Consider the following 20,719-nt stretch of genomic DNA (forward strand, 5'->3'; position numbering starts at 1 on the left):
GGAAAAGGTCATCAAAGAAGCACAGGAGAACAGGCAGAGGTGCTAGCAAAATGGCAGGCTGGTGTTAGTTTAACAATAACCAGTTATTGTGACCCAGCACGGTGTGCACTGATATGAAGTTAGTTTAAAGTTGGATGTACTGACCACTGTCAGTACAGTACAGTACGGGTCTATTTACATGAGTGTTATTTCAAGTCAAAGCCAATAGCTGTTGCTCTGCCTCTTTCTCCTCTTCTAAAACATCCTGTGAATCCATCTATCAAACAGGTTAAATACAGCAGCTCACTGAAAACATCTGACCACATCAGCAAATATTATATGGTATTAATTTGCGTAGTTTTGAAATCATAAATAGGAGACTACTACCCACTTCATGTTTCCTGTGTGCAACAGACCTACATATAGAAGTTCATTAGCTGGCACCACAGTACATGAATCAAAGCAGAGGACAGAGTAAAACGTAATATATAATACAAGCATAGATGTAATTGCACCTTGATAAGGATAGGTGTATGAAAAATACAAATGAATATAACACACTCTACATACAATATATCTATATACAATCTAAAGTTTTCTTCAATAACTTCCAGTGGCGTACATTTCCTTAGTCATGGCAGTAATGTTACAGCTTTAACACGTCTACATACCATTTCTAAAACAATGTCTTCAGTTAGCTATTAAAAGTATGAGACTCCATATCTATAACATGCCTGCCAAGTCTAACTATAACTACTGTCCCTTCTTTGTTAGTTTTCTCCTCCACCTCTGCTCTTTTAGGGCTAAGATTCCTACATATGTGACGTTTAAAGGAATATGAATAAATACAATGGGTTTTCTTTCAGAAAACAGAAAACAACAGATTGGACTTAAGTGAGTGAGAAACATAATGACATGGAGTAATACATGCAAAACTAATGGCATTTCCCTTTGCCTCAGTTTTACTTTGTGTTTCTTGCTAATTAGCAATGTGAGCTTGCTAACATGCTAGAAAAAAAGTGGTGAACATGATAGATATCTATTCATTCATTCATTATCCTTAACTGTTTATCCAAACTCAGGTGGCAGGGGGCTGGAACCGTTCCTCGCTGGGCAAGAGCACAGTGTAGTTAGACTTTTGCTCTGTGGAAGGCAGACATTAATAAATGACGTCAGAACTATATATTGCTATTGAAGCCTACAGTAACAACATAATACTGTCAGGTTTAAAGCCAACCAAAATAGCCTCTTCTGACCACTATGAAATATGAATTCATCACTCATCCAACTTACACACAAGCAAAATCACAATACAAAAATAAATGTATACGCATTTGACACCAGCAAACCGGTGCACTAACAAGTTACAATGGGTACAATTGATATTAAAATTAGTAAATGGCAAGTGTTCCAGACCGAGACAGCAAATAGCCCAAAATCATGATACTTTCTCCACCGTACTTCACTGTTGGGATGATGTTCTTCTGGTGGTATGCGATGCCCTTTTTTTGCCAAACGTAGTGCTGCATGTTCTTCCCAAACATTTAAACCGTAGTTCCATCAGCATATGGAAGACTCATGAACAGAGATGTTAACAAATTCCAATGACTTCTCAAGTCTTGCTACAAGCTGTTACTCCAATTTTTTAGTTTTTATCCTAACTGAGCATTCTGCATTATGCTTTTGGTGTCAACTTGGCTAGGTGCCCACTTCTTGGAAGAGTAGCCACAGTACTAAAACATTTCCAATTGTGGACAATTTCTCTAACTGTGGCTGGTGAATAACTACAGCCTTTGAGATTACTCTCTACACCTCACTCAAATCTCATTTAATTGATCTGACTCCATGTTTGCTAACTCCTGACTCCTATCAGCTCTTAATGGAGTCATTAGGCTAAGGGTTCACTTACTTTTTCCACCAGCACTATGAATGTTTGATTGGTGTGTTCTATAAAGACATAAACTATTATAACAGTTTGTGGTTTTGTACAGTTTGGTATTAGTTTGAGCTCATTGGCCCTCATTTATCAAGCGAGCGTAGAAACGAGCGCAGATCCGAGTGTATATTTGGTCTTACGACAGGGTCCACGTGTGATTTATCAAACGATCGTATCTCTCCAATCACAGCGTAAGAATGATCGGCTGTTGATAAATGTGGCGGCTCAAAAAATGCATAATAGTGGGGCGGATTAGCTCAATATTTTACAACAATCGTTCACTTTGTGATAAAAGCATGAAATTTGGTAGATGTGTTGGTGAATATGTTTCGAACAAATCTGGATATTGGGCCACCTCAAAAGCACCCCCTAGTGGCCGTGGCAGGCATTTGTTATACGAATAAATCAATGATGAATAAAAACTGCGCTTTTAATAATACCAACTGGTGATGAATTGTATATTGTTGGAAAGCCTGATTAGTCACCTTTACAACGAGGTACAGCTTGTAAGGATCGTGCATTCATGGAATGAGCAACGGGGCTAAACGTGTGGGTAGCACCCCCCAAAAATGTGCATCCCCTGTGTAGTGGGGCAGATTAGTTGAACAATCGTTCATTTTGTGATAAAAGCATCAAATTTGGTACACTCATTGCTGAATACATGTTTAATGAATCTGGATATTGGGCCATCGCAAAAAAAATTCTGATGTCTGTGGCGGCCATTTTTAAAAATGGCCATTTAAAAGCGGCCATTTTTAAAAATGGCCACCGGTGGTTATTGGCGTGGAATGCTTTGCCTACCCTTCAGCTGCTGTTTCATGTTTTCAGCACCACAAATATAATTTAGAGACATGTTAAAGTGACAAAAGCTTTATTACAGTCTAATAGAAAAGAACATTAACTTTGTATAACATTTTATTAGGTCTTGATATTCCCATTCACAGGCTACGGCCTCCTCTTTGGCTTGTATTCTTCTGTTGCTCCTTAAAAAGAAAAAATAATTTTCAATATTGTATGACCTGCAACAATAAAAACAAAACACATTTAGACAGAGAAAAAAATCATACATTTTAAAAATTCTACTAGGGTTACTTGTAGCAGGTTACTCTTACTGGCAAAATCCTTGTACTGAGGTGTGTGACTTAGTCAGGCGGCTTAGCCAAATAAAGGGGACACGCCGGACAAGAGCACCACATTTTTTCCACATACTCTATCATTATAGGTTTCAATTTTTAGTAGGAGCCCCTTCATCAAGATTGCGGTGATGGCAGCCATATAAAGTCTATGAGAAATGCTATATCTTCCAAGCCACTTACAAGGTCTATCTTGGTGTCAAAATATACATTTTCTGGGTCCAGGAATCATTTAAAGCTATTGAGAATATCACTAGAAGATTATTTGATCAAATAGATATGTTCATTTTCACTCAGACTGGGCAACTCGCTTCAAGTTGCAGCAGGGTATCCTGAGTTGAAACTGTTTGGAATCAATGTTCACGGGAGAGTGTGGATTAGCTGCCATGTACACTGCTCAAAAAAATCAAGGGTACGCTTTCATCTCATGTCAGTTCTTGATCAACAAATTATTTACAGTGAGTCATCCAGTGATATTCACAATAGCTTTAAATGATTCTTTGACCCAGAAAATGTATATTTTGACACCAAGATTGACCTTCTAAGTGGCTTGGAAGATATATTGGTTCTCATAGACTTATGGCTTATGGCTTATATGGCTGCCATCTCCGATCTGCAATCTTGATGAAGTGGCTCCTACCAGTTGAAACTGGTAGGAGTTGAAACCTTTGGTGATAGAGAGCATGTGGAAAAATTTTAGTGCTTTTGTCCGGCGTGTCCCCTTTCTTCTCAAATCTGGTCCTAAGCCGCCTGACTAACTGTGATGGAGTTATAAAATACATTGAAAAAAAAGAAAAAAAGAACCACATGGGCAAAGGAGACATTACATATAGTGTGTGTGTGTGTGTGTGTGTGTGTGTGTGTGTGCAGAGAGGGATGTCCACATTCCACAGGACATAATTTAACAGTGTCTTATTAAGCTTTCACACCCAACAGCCACTGATACATGTTCCAAGCTAACTAGCTAGCTTAAGTACCTATTTTTGCTATCTTGCTAATTTGCTTTTCCGCCAAGGCCCATGATGATTGTTTTTCTCTTTAGCCTTTATGATGTTCATAGCATATTTTATTCATAATTATAACAGGTGAAATAAAATATTTAGACATACCTTGATGGACAGTGCACTGCACTGCTTGTCCCAGGAAGCAAATGCTAGCTAGCTCATTTGCTAGCTAGCTCGATGGCTAGCCCGATTGTGGTGGGGCAGGAAAAATAACTGAAAGAGTGTCTAACTGGATTTTTGTTAATTTAATATGTGTATTTACATTTTTTAATTTACGTTCGTATATTTAGTTTACATTTTTTAAATATTTTAAGAAATAATTTAAATATTTTTTGTAATTTTAACGAAGAAAATGACTGCTATGGCCACTAGGGGGCGAATTTGCGATGGCCTAATATACAGATTTGTTTGAAACATATCCACCAACACATCCACCAAATTGTGTGCTTCTATCGCAAAATAAACAATTCTTGTGATTTATTGAGCTAATCCGCCCCACAGGGGATGCACATTTTTGGGGGGTGCTACCCACACGTTTAGCCCCGTTGCTCATTCCATGAATGCACGATCCTTACAAGCTGTACCTCATTGTAAAGGTGACTAATCAGGCTTTCCAGCAATATACAATTCATCACCAGTTGGTATTATTAAAAGGGCAGTTTTTATTCATCATTGATTTATTTGTATAACAAATGCCTGCCACGGCCACTAGGGGGCGCTTTTGAGGTGGCCCAATATCCAGATTTGTTTGAAACATATTCACCAACACATCTACCAAATTTCATGCTTTTATCACAAAGTGAACGATTGTTCAGCTAATCCGCCCCACTATAATTTAAATACCACGCCCTAATATATACCCGATTCAGAAGACTCGTCTTCAGAGTTTACGACACCGAAGGGCGCAATACGGCCAAAAAGAGGATTTTTTCACCCTCTAAACTCAGCTTTATTAGCAAAGTGCACCGTTACAATTAACAATAGGGGCAATATAGACATATTAAAGAAATACGCAGCGACGGAGGTTTATGAAATAAAAGTAGTCTACTTATAGTTATAAACTCAAACAAGTTCACTAAATATTTTACATTTGGAGCACGGACTTAAAAGTTTTCAGCTTTTTGGTTGAAGGAGGTAAACAATGTTTTAAAGTAAGTTTTAATTCTAAAAGAAGAGGAATTTCTCAGTCAGAAAGTGAAACGCTGACGTCCAACAGCTGCAACACAACAAAAAAATAAAAAATAAAAAGTGAAAAAGAAGGAAATCAGTGGTGCCGTCAGCAGAGTAGCGGACTATTAAACTCCCGGCGAGGTTTGAGTGATTACATCGTGATATATAAAGCCTAATAATCTATATAATATCCGAATATTGCTATTATTATGATGGAGATATATTATTCACCTCTTTACATTTACTAATAATGATGTCCTATTCAGAGGAGCGTGTGACGGCGCTGATTGGAAATGTTTCTATTCTGGCAGCACCGATGGTAAAAGAGACGCTGACGCTCCGTATCGGAGCTGGATAACAGTAAACAGCAGAAGACAACAACATTTAATATCCTCGGCTCAGGGCCGGTTATTCCTACAGGCCACCAAGGCGGCTGCCTAGGGCGCCAAATTGGCAGGGGGCGCCAAATTGGCGCATTTGTACATTTTATTTATTTTCAGTCTTTACAATCAACAGATCTGTGTTTTCTCATTTATTTATTCTTATTTTCAATTCAGTTGTTGTTGGTAAAGTTCCAAAGTTTCTAAAAATTAAAATGTTGAGACCATTATATTGCCTGTATGTAGTTCATGTATCAAATATAAATGTACATTTAAATTTCATTTTTATGTTTATTTTTATTGCATTTGTATGTCTACATTTTATTTATTTTCAGTCTTTGCCATTCTTAATTTGATGAAGATCTGTGTTTTCTTATTTATTTATTCGTATTTTGCGCAAAATCTCAATATCGCCTAGGGCAGCCAATGGGCTAGAACCGGCCCTGCCTCGGCTGGTGTTCTGTTTAAAGAATTTCACGATCGCAGGGTGTATTTATTTTTGGATTATGTTTTAATGATAAACTATGTAGTCTAAACATGTTTTGCTTTGTCACTGTTAAAAATCAAAACACCACAGAGTTTTATCAGCTCCAGGCATCGATGCAATAGTCTAAGATCAATTCTCCGACTCAGACGTGTGGACTTCACGCTGACTCAAATTTGCGTACACGAGCTGAGAGCAGACGTGAGATCTGATCGTACCGTCCGCTCACGTCCATATTGATAAATGCCGAGGCTTGCGTAGAAATCATCTTACGCCCACTTTACGCTCACTTTCTGACGTACGCTCGTTTGATAAATGAGGGCCATTGTGTTTTTCTATATTTGTGATTTAGATGCTGTTAAGATCACATTTTATGACAAATTAATGCACAAAAGTAATTTCAAAGGGTTCACATACTTTTTTTGGCAGTGTATATAGTTTCAAGCGCTATATAAGTGCAGTCCATTTACCATTTACCATCTATGATAAGGATGATAAGGGACAGTCATTGTGTTGTTATCTGCATGTCAGACATTTAATTGAAGGTGGATTAGATGCATTTGTGTTTGACACCTGGGGATCTGACATAAAGAGGAAGTAACAATACAAACACATCTGTTTTGTTTAAATAAAAATAATAATAAATATTCTCTTCCTTTCTTTCTCTCCTACTCTGTGTACATCTGTATGTTTCAGTGTGGCAAGGCCCTGCCAGGTCTCACTAAGCAGGAGCATTGCTGTGGCACCATTGGGACATCCTGGGGTTTCCACAAATGCCAGAAGTGTCCAAAGAAATGTAAGTACAGCTGTTTTTCTCTGATGTCTGTGTAGTGGCAATTTTGTCAGAAAAAATAACAAAATTAAACTTAAAACAAACTTAATCAAAATGCCACTGATGCACCATGAGCGTGTGGTGTACGCAGGCAAAGAAGGTGATGTCCATGCATGATTGATAGTTCCAAAGGTTTATTTTGTCCATTGCGATCAAGCAAACAAAAGAACAAAGAAACATGGCTCCTGCTGCCTATCTTCGCGCTGGTAAAAAACCATAGGCCCACCCAGGTGCATGACGGCCCTCTGCCTACTCACCTACCTATATAACATCAGGTGCCCACGGTGCCAACCCAAATTCCATAAAACACAAAATATAATATGTAAACTAAATATGCTAAACAATAATGATGATTAAACTAAACAATTAACTAGCAAAACAAAATATTATCAAAATAAACAAACGTCTAAAATAATCAAACAATACTCATTGTTAATAATAAACTAAACAGACAACTAAATACTAACAAGAACTAAATAGCTCCAACAGTCTGTCTTGCTTTTTTTAAATCATGGGTACATATTTCTTCCACTGCAAACCTCTAAACATTTGCTGCTTGGAATATGTGTTGTTTTGTCACGTTAATGTGCAAATTTAGTTTTCAAGCTACGGGAGATTTATTCTAATATGCCTGCATGTGACATAGAAAAGGGACTACATTAGAATGGCTTATTGAATCCCAGGTTTTCTGTTCAAGGCAGCCAACAAAAGGCAGAGCTGTTTTCACAGTTTGTGTCTTAGAAGGCTGTTAGGTGACCAAATGTATGTGCACAAGCACTGAAACTATCTATCTATCTAAATTAAAAAATGTTTTATCATTAAAAACATAAACATAAACAATCAGTTTGTTATTTTAGCTCCAAAAGTAGAAATGTGGAATGGTAATGGTTAACAAGTGTGTTTATTTTTTCTTTCATTCTCTTCTAACCAGCTATTCCTCTGATAGATTGTCCTCGTGGTTACAAGAGAGTTAACAGCTCTCATTGCCAAGGTAAGAGGGCTTGCTTTTCTTGAAATATCTCAACATGCCATCAAGATTTAATGCACTCATCAGTGTCCATTGTAAAATGATTTGTCATGACTTGAGCAGTCCTCTGACTTTTCATCTAGCGCCACCATTAGGTCAAAATTACTTTTAGTACTTGTTACTAGTTTGGGACACTTCTTGAGTGATGACAGTCTTAAGAAGACATGGCAAAAGTGTGGTCCTATCTGTTTAACCATTTATGGACTTGAGGTGTCATTTAGCAGCATCTGATGCGTGTACAAAGCACAAAGCAAACATACAACACAATATTTATTAATCAGTTACACATTCAAAGGCCAAAGTGCTGACATGGTCAGAATCTGTATAGAATCTATAGCTAACATGCAGTGCAACAAATAGCCTACCTGAACAGCCATTCAATTTGAGGAGGTGGCCAAAGAAACCACCAAACCTCAGCATTTCATTGTATGACTTAGATTATTCACAAAGAAATACTGCAATGTCTTAGATTGGTCTATGGTAAATTGTAAACATAGTCATGTGCAAAAGCTGTGATTTAGTTTAGTTTAGTTCATTGGTTTATTTAAAACAGGGACCATTTACATGGTTCATTAATTATGTGGAGTAAAAAGATGGCTTGTACCAGATTCTAGCTAAAAGCTAATTTCCATCTGCAGTCCATGGGCAGGTAAGAAGAATAAAATAGGATAAAATAAAATAAGAAGAACAAGCATGCACACACACACACACACACACACAACAACAACAACACATCAGTTAAAAATATCAAAAATAGACATATGCAAAGAGTACAGAATAATGATTAGTGCTGACAAGACTGATTGCTTAAAATCCATTTTTTCACTTCACGTGAGAAAGTATGGAAATCTGTAACACTTTTTAGATTACTGTGGAGAGTGTTCCATGCTTTAATAGCTCTAAAAGAGAAAGCTGATTGCGCAAATGCAGTGTTCGGATGTGGGAGGATACAATCTCCCCTAGTGATGGATCTTGTTGCTCTGCCTATTTGTTCAGAGCAGGGTTGCACAAAAGATTTCTGTTTTAAAATTAACCTTAAAATTAATCTTTCGTTAACTCAGACTACCAAAGGCTCAAAATAACTATAGTTGAACTTAAAACTTAATTCTAAACACAACAGACTGTATATTATATACCCCATTACTTTTTACAGCATAGTTAATATACACAGCAGGATTGATTAGAGCAAGCAAAACCTGTTTTTAGTGTTCATATGACACATTACCATTTTAGAGAGAGAGAGGGCCTGCTGTGGATGAAACTGCTGCCAGACCAGAGTGTTTGGATGTGTGTGTGTGTGTGTGTGTGTGTGTGTGTGTGTGTGTGTAGTCAAAGACTTCAGTAATAATAATAATCCACCACATCCTTTTCTTTTTTTCTTCAGTGGTGTGGATACTAGAAACATTCACAGCCTATGTCAGGCGTGTCCAAACTATTCCACAAAGGGCCGTGTGGCTGCAGGTTTTCGTTCCAACCAAGCAGAAGCACACCAGACTTGACTCACTTAATCAACTGATCTCAGTCTTCAGACAGCTGATTGGTCAAACTGTGAGCTTTTGCCTGGTTGAAACGAAAACCTGCAGCCACACGGCCCTTTGTGGTATAGTGTGGACACGCCTGGCCTATGTTATACTTCAATTCATTATTATTCTTCTGCTACATTGCTTGTCATTTAACTCCCTGAAGACGTTTAAAGAATGTTAAGTTCAATCAGGACATGTGTGCTATTACACTTAGACTACACACTTAGACACTTAGACACTAAGACTTTTTAAAATATATTACATCTCTCACACATTATGGGTCTAAATAAACTGTCATATCATAATAAAAACGTTTACACTTAATAAACATTACCTTCTCAGATTTCTCGGATTATTGGACAGAACGTTTCACATTAGATGATGATGATTTTCCTCCTACGTGCTGGACAGTTATGATTCAGAGCATAAAGACGTGATAATGTGTTGTTCAACCAATTTGATACAAATCATAAAAACGAAATGCGCATAACGCAGATTTCCATTCTGATACCATTTTTTAAAAGTAGTAATCTGCAATGTTTTCCATTTTTTGTTTATTTACAGATTTAGATGAGTGTCAGCTACACGGTGTGTGTCCTAATGGAAACTGTCTGAACACCATGGGCAGCTACAGGTGCATGTGTAAACCCGGTTTTGTACCTGACTCCACGCTAACCACTTGCATATGTAAGTCCTACACTCTTATATTGTCACAGATTACTTTCTCACCACTTTCCCATTGATGAACTTCCAAACCTAGAAGCCCCAACAGTACATTGCCAAACTCAGCTAAAATTTTGTATTAACAGAAATGAATGCACTACACGTGTATGCTAGTCTCTGATGGGCAGGTTTGTTGATTATTTCCAACTGACACCTGCTCCGAAGTACATAACAAGGGCTGCAAGGAATGCTGCTAAAGCTGTAATGTGTGTCTGATGGTATGCATATGAAAACAATGCATGGATAATAGCATGGTGTTCATTTTATAATCAGATTCCCTTTTAAACATGTATCGCAAGGCTAAACATATAGCCAAACCCAACAATGCATGGAGAGGATAAAGGTAGAGAGGAAGGGACAAAGTAGATAATTAGAGGAACAGAGAAAAGCTGTAGATAAAAAAAACAACAGCTAATGCAAAAATGCCAAAGTGATCAATCTTGAACATGATTGATTAGCAGTCTTGATTAGCATGCAAGACTGTCCACCTACTTTTGCAGCGCTGTTAGTTTCAAAGTGTGTCTGTTTGTGTGTGAGATCAAGTCTTAAGGGGTTGAGGAATGGAGTTGTGTCCTGGTTGTCTTTTATCTCATGGCTAACAAAATAGCCCATAGAAACATACATACAAGAAACTAGGGATGCACCAATATCACTACAGACAGAATACGAGTACAACTACTCACAACTGTGTACTTGCTGATACAGAGTACCGACACAAGTGCTTAATTACATTATTACGTCAGTCACCATTACAGTCCAACAATAGCTTTGAAAGCGTTTTCACCATGTCTTACTTTTTGACTGTTCCAGATTTAATACGCAACATGATACTATTGCTGACATTTTAACATTCAGCTTTATGTTTTCATGAACAAACATGACAGTGCCACACGTTTTCCTTCAATGTAAAATGTTAAACCATCAGTGGATATCAGTATCACAGTAGATACTTCTAGCTCTAGCAAAACAAATAAAAAACGGACCATGGCAGCTTACATGTCAAGTGTTCTTGGGCAAGATACTGAACCACAAACTGCTGTGAATGAATTCCTGATGGTGGCAGGTGGAACCATGTAGGGTAGCCTCGGCCACCAGTATGAATCAGTGTTTAAAGGGGGGAATAAGCTCTGTCTGTAGTGTTTGTCCCAAAGACTATACAAGTGCAGTACATTCACCATTTGCCCTTTTTTGAAAAGAGAGAGGCAAGTTATTTTTAATGAAAAGCTTACTTCTCACATTATGCAGAAACATTTTAACATTAAACTGTGTTTTCCTTGCACTGCCACACATTTCATTTAAATTTAACCTATAACACAATTAGTGGATTTTAGTACAAGGTACTGTAATTGACTAAGCCTTTTTCTTAAAAGTAAGAGGCAGGTTCTTATTGATGAAGACAAGCTTTTCTGCACTGCCAGCTGTAAGCCTGTTTCTGTTTTCATCTAAAATATGTGACACTGAGATCAAGAGCCTTTCACTTTCCATGATACTGCTTGGATCTGAGAGGTATCTGAGTGACATTTTTGCCAGTGTGGGAAATGTCACTTTGTTAACCCCCAAGTACTGCAGTGGTTTGTCTTCTTGAGAAATTGAGGGCTCTCCAAGGTATGCCGCTAACTGAATGGTAGCATGCAATGCTTGCTCATCTGCTATCTCATCATATACACTGCACTCCAAACAGCTGCTGGCCTGGACCTTTCGTAGATTTCTGGCAGGTGGACACCCCATGTCCTCCAGCTTGTCTCCCTCTCCTCCAGACAACTTCTGCAGCTCAGCATCACCATCTCTTTGGCCTCTGTAGCAGCGCTGATGTTTGAGAGAAAGCAACCTTCATACCCAAAACTGAGAAAATATTATTTTATCTGTGAACAGACATTCTAGGCTGACATTGTCGAAATGAATGCCAGTTTATTGCCTTTGCTGCTGTAGAGAGGGTTTTTTTCAGTGTTGGTGAAGCGCTTCTTAACAATTTCAGTCTTCATTGTTTTAATGCCTTGGTCCTCGTCACTTTCTTTGGTTAATAGTCTCTGAAGCATGGTCACAGCAGGAATCACGTCTAATGCAAAAGCATCAGAAAAGCTCACTTTTCAACTTAAACCCTCGAACAGAGCCATAACAGAACTGGTGAGCATTGGGATTGTGGGGGAGCTGATATTTTGACTCATTTTCACGTTTTTCGCGTTGTCTGGGAGTACAGTGAGATCAGAAGCTTTCAGGATGCCACATGTCTGAAACATATCGTCAAACGCACCTGTGATGGCTTGGCTTCTGTACTATCTCCGAAACTGCTTTGCTTGTAGAACAACTTCCTGTGGAAAAAAATCTCTATCAATTCAATGTGCAGTTAAACTGATGAGCAGCATTGGGCTGGCGATGCTGACATGCTTTTTCACAAAGTCATGTAGCTTCAATAATACAGTGTCTGTGATATGGTTACAGTTGGAAATGTCATACTTTTCCTCCAGTACGTCGAGAAGACGACAAAATTCCAAAGTATCCACAACTGACAGCAGCTGGTTATCAAGAGCAATGTACTGAGTAGTGCTTCTGTTATTTTTATCCCCTGGTGGTTGTCCCTGGACATTTTCTCTCGTTTTGCTAGCATCTGCTGCCAAGTTGGCTGTTGCTATTTCTGCTGCTAGCATTACCAACCACCTTGAACTCCACACTTAGTTGATTCTTTAGATGTTTTATCAAATTAGTTAGTGTTAAATGAGCAACTTTTCTTACCTCCTCTTGACACAGAACATAGTTTGCAGTTTGCTTTACTTTTGTCATCGTTGTTTATCGGAAAACATTTCCAAACAGCTGACATTTTTGCTCCTCCGCCTACCTAGAAGCTCAAAAGAAGTGACGTCACATTGCTGCATGAAGTATCCTTAGGCTGTGTGCATGTGAACTCCATAGTGGCAGGTGGCACCGTGTAGGATAGCCTCAGCCACCAGTGTATGTGTGTGTGAATGGGTGAATGATGATCTGTAGTGTTAACATGCTTTAAGTGGTTGCTATGACTAGAAAAACGGTCAAGTGCAGTCCATTTAGCATTTACCATGGTTGGTTCAGTTGGTAAGAACTGAGGGAGCATGAGCTTAATACTGATGGATCATAGGAAGGCAGTGAAATCTGATTAGGTGTAGTGTTGATTCCCCTAATGAAAAACCTTAGTGTTTACAGCTATCTAGAGTTGGTACATTTGAATGTGTGACTGATGATGATATCAGAAAAATATTTACTTCTTTCTGCTTTGACAAACTGTTAAACCAGAAAATATCTCGTGCTTGGTAATTATCCTTTATCCCTTAGGATATATATAAATATTTTTTAGTATTCAGGTCCTTTTTATAGAGAATTGGTGGTTGTGGGCAGTGGATGTTTAGGAGGAGATAGCAGGTCAACAATAAATGCCACAAAGAAATGGTGAACATCATCTGAAAGCTGTGAATGAGGATGAGGATTAATTTCAGATGCAGCTCAGCACTGTGTGTCAAATTTATCTGGTCAAAAATATCTAATTAAAATGACTTAATCATATAGTTAATTATTTATTTCAAACCTACTAAGATGTATAGGTTCAAAACATTAATATGAAGGTTCATTACATTAATATTATGCTACCTGAAGTCCATTTCTATGTTCAACTATGTCCCATAAGTTGTTGCAGCAATATTTGGGTTGACCATTTGTTACAAACATTTAGTGCTAAAGTAAAGTTTCATGAGGCTGTAATTATCCTAGAGGTCACAGCAGCTCAATTTATACAGTGAAGTCAAGATTCAAGAAATGGACTAATGAAAATAACATTTTAATGCATGAGAAAAATGAACAATGTGGTTTTCTTTAAACTGCATGTTAACAGCATAAATTATGTATGTAAAGAGGAGACTTGTGGGAACCCACAGAGCCCATTTCTATTTAGATATCATGATGTCAGGGTCACATGAACTTTTTGAAATTTGCCATGCCAAATAACCTAGCAAAAAAATACCACTTACCTACATGATAGACAGGCTTGGTACCAATGGATTTCTTGTAGTTTCATATGATACTTGGATCTTCGGTATACCCTTAAAACTGAGGGGAAAATGGCAAAATAACAGGATAAATCACCATGGTACTGTATTCGCTGGTCAAACTGACCTTCTAACATTTAATGACATCTTACTACAAGTCAAAATGCTCCCACTTCACTTCAATAATCATAATCCAACTCATAATCCAATCACAACCCCTGAACAAACCAACCTCCATAAATCTGTTTTGAGCCAGAGCCACCAGTGTTTAGTCAGTGAAGGAAAGAAATTTTATCACTATTAGAACACGCTGTCACACTGCCATCTTAGCCTGCGAGCCTGGTCTCTGTAGTATGTCAGAAGATTCCTGAATGAATCCTATTTGTGTGGATTTGAGGGGATCTAAGTGAAAACCCAGAGTGAACTTTCGAACTTTGGCTTACATTTTGTAGTTTTGACATGGATCGGGACTGAGCTGCTTTGGGGTTGTGATGAAAACAAAGCAGACTTCTTGATGTGTGGAGTGAACCTTGACACTCTAAATCAAGTGTTTCCACACACACACACACACACACGCGCACACACACACACACACACACACACACACACACACACAGATATTGTTTGTCTGCTTGATTTAATATATTGTGGTCTGTTGGTATTGGCAGTGCTGGATTTTCAATTTGTATATATGTTATTAGTTCTTGCTGCCTGCTTTATTGTCTTTCTATTTTCTATTTATCATTTATCAACCGCATCCCTCTACATTCAAAAAAGTGTCAAAGCCGCTTCACCATACTCGTGCCGAAGGAAATACTCATTGGAGTAGCTGTGATCTCTAAATATTTTTTTTCATATTGTTGTGATGAAAACTTTGATCCGAAATTTCAATTCTGTTTTGTAAATAGTTTTCCGTTAAATAATAAATGTAGCAACAACCGATCAAGTTCAGGCTTAAAATATAAACTTGCGGTTATGTCCCATCGATCTCCAGTTAAAACCACAACCAGTTCTGGTTTAAGCACGCCAATTGTGAGTGCAGGTATACAGATACAGATAATGGTGCTTATCCCAAGTCCAAATGATTCCACTTGACTTGAGCTCAAGAAAAATGTTTGACACAATTATGTCATGACAGCCAACATCAAAACCAACCACTTATGACAGCTTAATGCAACAATAATACATAAAACTAACATTTTCTTTAAGTTTAATAATTAAGCCTGCTGTGACATGTTGATGACAGTGATGTTGTCTTATTATATATCGATATATACATCTCAAACAATGTCAACTCTCTTTTAAAGTGTTTACCAAATTACACTTAATGACACTAATCCTAAAACTTCATGACTCATTCATGTTAATAACAGGTGTTAAGTCATAGTTGTGATTGTGTCCTTTCAGACTTATGCACACTGTTTAAAATAGTGTTACCATTCTACTTTAATACCATTTTTTATCAGTTGGTATTTTGTGAAGATGTTGGATTAAACTCTCCTGCATGCCTTCATCTAAGCCAACACTTGACTTTGATAGTGCATGAAGCATTGGCATGAAAACTGTTTCTTTCTGACCATATGTCTTGCTGTCTGAATGTGTTTCTGTTTTGGGCTTTTATTGTTTAAATTTAGTTGTTTGCACCACTTCAAACTTTCGATCCCTGATCTCCACTGTAAATTATGTATTTTTCTCAGTGCACTGATGTAGTTTTAGAAATACGTTTAAGTTTTTCGCAGAAGTTGGCTCAGGTGAGGAGTAAAGGTTGCTTTGGTAAAGGGAACTCTTTATTTCTCCACTCTGTTTTCTCTTTCCCCCATGTACATGTCTCCTACACTCTGGTGCACCACTTCTACATCCCCCACCCTTTACCTCTGCGCTCGTCTTTAGCCAACACGCCTGCCATCCCAGAGGAGAAGGGGGCTTGCTTCCGTTTGGTCAGCTCAGGGAGGCAGTGTTTGCACCCAGTGTCTACCCAACTGAGCAAACAGCTTTGCTGCTGCAGTGTGGGCAAAGCCTGGGGCCCTCACTGTGACAAATGCCCCCCTCCAGGAACAGGTAAGGCCTCCAGCCATGTCACATTTGTCCTCTATGAAAACTAAAGGCCCAAAACATTTGCCCAACTAGTGCCAAACTACCAAACATATTTAGTCAGTTTTACCAAGTAGTGATTCACATTAAAGAGAGGGAGTAAGACACAGTGAGTCAGGGCCACCACCAAAAGTGGTCATCAGTGTGGTTACATTTTTCAATGCAATAGGATATCAAATTTGCTTCCACTGAGACAACAGCATTATCATACTATGCTCAGGTGACCAACCATTGGCATTATCACGTGATATTGCCATGGTTTAAGTTGGTTTAAATGTTTCAAGAGTAGCCCCTAATATTTTTTTTTTATGTAAGCCTGTGAAGGTCAACAAAGAACAAAGTGTGTGAATGTGTGTTGGTAACATAAAAGCCAGTAAGTAAATAAATAGACTCTAAACCATCTGTCACTGCATCTGAAATCACATTCATGTATTCAACATGCATAGTGCATATACTTTTGTGTGAATAAACAGTAGTTTGTATCTTTTCGTGCATACTAAATTGAAATGGCCATGTCATTTCTGAGAGTCGCCTTGCCAGTTGGAGACCCATAACCTGTGCTGACTTTAGCTCTATCAGCTCCATTGTCTCTGACAGCAAGAATGATGAACCTGATATTTTGTTTTCACCACGTAGGAGTTCTTTGGCTGTTAAAAAATGTGATCTGCAGGCAAGATCCTTGTGTATCACATAACAGGGCTTCTATGCTCATGCACTGACTTAAAAAAATTATCTTTATTTCAAACTGTCAACAAAGTTGGTATCAAAAGAAAACATCAGGATCATATTAACAAAGCTGAAGCATTGAGGAATAAATTGTGTTTGTGTGTGTGTGTGTGTGTGTGTGTGTGTGTGTGTGTGTGTGTGTGTGTGTGTGTGTGTGTCTCCAGAGAAGGTACTCAACCCTAGTTTGGCCTTGCAAAATGGGGCAGTGCTAGACTCTTTGAAGTAAAGTGGGGGTTTGTGTAACATTGCTCAAGCCTGATATTGACTGGACTGTTATACCAACTTTTACCACTAGATGTCACATTAGACTCAGCTAATAATAATAATGTGGCATAATGTGGCTGAGAGAGCTTACATCTTCCATTGGCTTCAAATCCAAAATGTGGCCATATTGGCACAGTTTTAGTGTCTTTAGGACTGTTTCTGTCATGTATTATTATCCTAACTTTCTAGCAAGCAAACACAGTGTGTGCTGTACACAAAACTATTCAATGATTTGCTCATCTACCAAAATGCTTCTTAAGACACTTATTGATATATGAAACACTTTGGATGAATTCATTACAATGAATTACAATTCATTACTGGCTAGTTAGCTTGTTTCCTGATTCTACCATGCTTTAATACTACACTGGTTAAAGGAAATGAACTGGACAAGGTTGTCAATCATCAGGCGTTATTAATGTGGTCTCTTACACTAGGACAAGAGAAGTATGAAGTGTTACAATTTACCCCAATTTAATGGGTGGCTAGCTAGTTAATAGGGGTGCAACGGTACAGGTAACCCATGGTAAGGCCCTTACCTTGGTTTTCGGGCCACGATTTTTCAGTATGGTTTCAGTACGTGTTAAACTTTTTTTCTCTCAAAATGCTCTCTTTATTTTGCTTTTCAGCAAAAACTGCATATCGCAGTAAACACATTCCAGTATCACTGGTGTACTGAATAATAGAACTTTCCACAGGCTAGGGAGCCACGTCATTACACTGTTTACGTCTGTATATGTCTCCGGCCTCTCAGCAAGTATAGTATCACCAATGGCAGACTACATCGTCTCTTTGTTAATGTTGCTCCTGGCTTTGTAAGCCTACATTCGTGTCCAAACACCACATTTACAACACATCTGTGCTGCTCACCTTAATTGTTATGGACAGAGATTATGTTCTTATTAACACTGAACGTAAGGTGTTAATGTTGGACTTTGTTGTAAGCTAACGCTAGCGATAGCCCACTTACGTTAGCCTGCAAGCGCAGTGAAACTGCAAATGAAAATAAAATAAATGAAATGAAATAAAATGAATAAATGATACACATTTTAGTTGGTCTCTCTTTACAGCACTGAGTTGGTCTTGTTGGTTAGATAACAGTGTGACAGCGTGAGTGGAGGCACAACAACATACATTACCTTGCAGGGAGGGCTTTTCACCTGCCTGGACAGGCACGCACACACACACACACAGATTGGCTTGTAAAGCATCACTGAAAAATGAATTGTTTGACCATAAACCGTTGCATCCCTACTCGTCAGCTTACATTAGAAAAGAAACAACAGTGCCTGTATTCCAATCACACTTCAGTAAAAGTATTTATTTATTATCAGGTTTGAAAGATGATTTGCCAAGACATGCAATTCCAGAGCTTTGCTACTCCTGTAGTGGAGAATCACCAACTGCGAAATATAGCATGTTTGTAACGTAAGACATGCTATATTTCATCCAGAGACTAGGTTTATCGGCTACAGTGGCTACTGGTGGCTCTGAGACACACTTATAGATTTCTTGGAGGTTGTTTTCACATTTGTTGAGTTGTTTAGGGGTTGCGATGTAATGAATGTTGGAAGACTTATCGAACTCCTGACGGATGGTCTGTAGGCTGTGATGTAATTTTGAGAGCTTGTTACTTCAAGAGATATTGACACATTTTACTTGTATGTTACTTGTGCTTGCTGATTAAAAAATGCTGCTACTAGTACACATAACAATTGGTGACAATGTCTGTACACATACCTGTACCGTCCCTGCCCTACTCTTTGGTGTAAAATGTTACATGCTACTGGGAACTCCTGGCCAGATGCTAGAAAAGATGAACTGCTCAACCATGTCCCTGGCACAGAGGGACAGTATTCAACTTCATTTTAAATTTCAATTTTATTTATATAGCCTAGAATCACAAATCACAGACAAAATAAAGCCTCAAAGGGCTTTATAGACTGTACAGAGTACACCCTCTGTCCTTTGACCGTAACAGCGGCCAAGGATAAACTCCTCCAAAAACCCTTTTAACAGAGGGAAAAAAAGGAATAACCTCTTGGAGAGGAGGGATCCCCCTCCCAGGACAGACAGCTGTAAAATAGATGTCATTGTACGGAACAGATCAACATACTAGAATAGGTTAAATAGAGTGTGTTGGAGGGGAGAGGGAGGGAGGATAGCGGGGAGGGTTGAGAGAGAGACAGAGAAGATCAGATGAACAATGACAACAGTATTGGCACTAACCCTGCAGTCAGGGTAGATAAAGGCTGGTTGAAGACTAGACGCGCCGCCGCGTTCTGGATCATCTGCAGAGGGTTGATGTTGCATGCAAGGAGACCTGCCAGTAGAGAGTTGCAGTAGTCTAAGCAAGATGTTACGAGGGCCTGTGCCAGGAGTTGAGTGGGTTGTTTGGTCAGGTAGGGTCTGATCTTCCTGATGTTGTACAGGGCGAATCGACACGATCTGGCAGTTGAAGACACATGAGTCTTGAAGGTCAGTTGGTTATGAATCCTGCTGCTGGACCTCTCTGCAGCCTTCGACACTGTTAACAACCAAATCCTCCTCCAAGGAGAAGTGTCCAAACTACACAACCTTTCCACTGGGGTGCCTCAAGTATCCGTGCTAGGCCCCATTATCTTCTCAATTTACACCAATTTACTTGGCGCAATCATGGCTTCTCATACCATTGTTAATCCGACGATACCCATCTGTTCCTTTCTTTCACACCAAATGATCCTACAATCTCAGTCTGCATCTCTGCTTGCCTTGTGGACATCTCCACATGGCAAACAGAACACCACCTTCAGCTCAACCTCTCAAAGACAGAGCTTCTCGTCATCCCACCCCGTCCCACCTACTATCAACCTATCAATCTTCAGCTTGGATCCATGCAACTTGTGCTGATGAACAACTGACCTTCAAGGATCATGTGACTTCAATTCGCCCTGTACAACATCAGGGAAATCAGACCCTACCTGACCGAGCAGTTGACACATCTTCTGGTACAGGCCCTTGTGATATCATGTTTATACTACTGCAACTCTCTACTGGCAGGTCTTCCTGCATGCACCACCTCTGCAGATGATCCAAAACGTGGCCGCGTGTCTGGTCTTCAACCAGCCCAGGAGAGCACATGCCACTCAACTCAACTCTCTGCACTGGCTCCTAGTCACAGCCTGTATCAAATTCAAAGCGTTGTCTCTTGCCTACAAAATAGACTCTTCTCCTCTGTAGTGCCCCGGTGGTGGAACAAACTTCCAAACTCCATCAGATCTGCTGAGTCCTTATCAATCTTTAAGAAAAGAATGAAGACCCAACTCTTTATTGAACACCTTCACACTTGATCGCGCGACCTAAAAGCACTTACGTCCGAATGGACTTAAACTTAACCCACAGCACTTACTCTTGCTGTGTTTCTTGACCTTATCTTTGCTTGTGTTGTATTGACTCTT

General features: G+C 38.9%; 1 protein-coding gene across 1 annotated transcript in view; it reads left to right on the forward strand.

Annotated features, from left to right (window-relative positions):
• The window catches only part of ltbp1 (latent transforming growth factor beta binding protein 1), a 110,554-nt gene that overhangs the window by 32,087 nt on the left and 57,748 nt on the right, over positions 1-20,719 (forward strand). The window contains exons 8-11 of the mRNA XM_059359052.1: positions 6,783-6,882; positions 7,850-7,909; positions 10,033-10,155; positions 16,092-16,259. Of these exons, the coding sequence (XP_059215035.1) occupies positions 6,783-6,882; positions 7,850-7,909; positions 10,033-10,155; positions 16,092-16,259 (451 nt within the window). The remainder of the gene's footprint in view (positions 1-6,782; positions 6,883-7,849; positions 7,910-10,032; positions 10,156-16,091; positions 16,260-20,719) is intronic.

This window comes from Centropristis striata, chromosome 20 (assembly GCF_030273125.1).
Source record: "Centropristis striata isolate RG_2023a ecotype Rhode Island chromosome 20, C.striata_1.0, whole genome shotgun sequence".
In the NCBI taxonomy this organism is placed as follows: Eukaryota; Metazoa; Chordata; class Actinopteri; order Perciformes; family Serranidae; genus Centropristis; species Centropristis striata.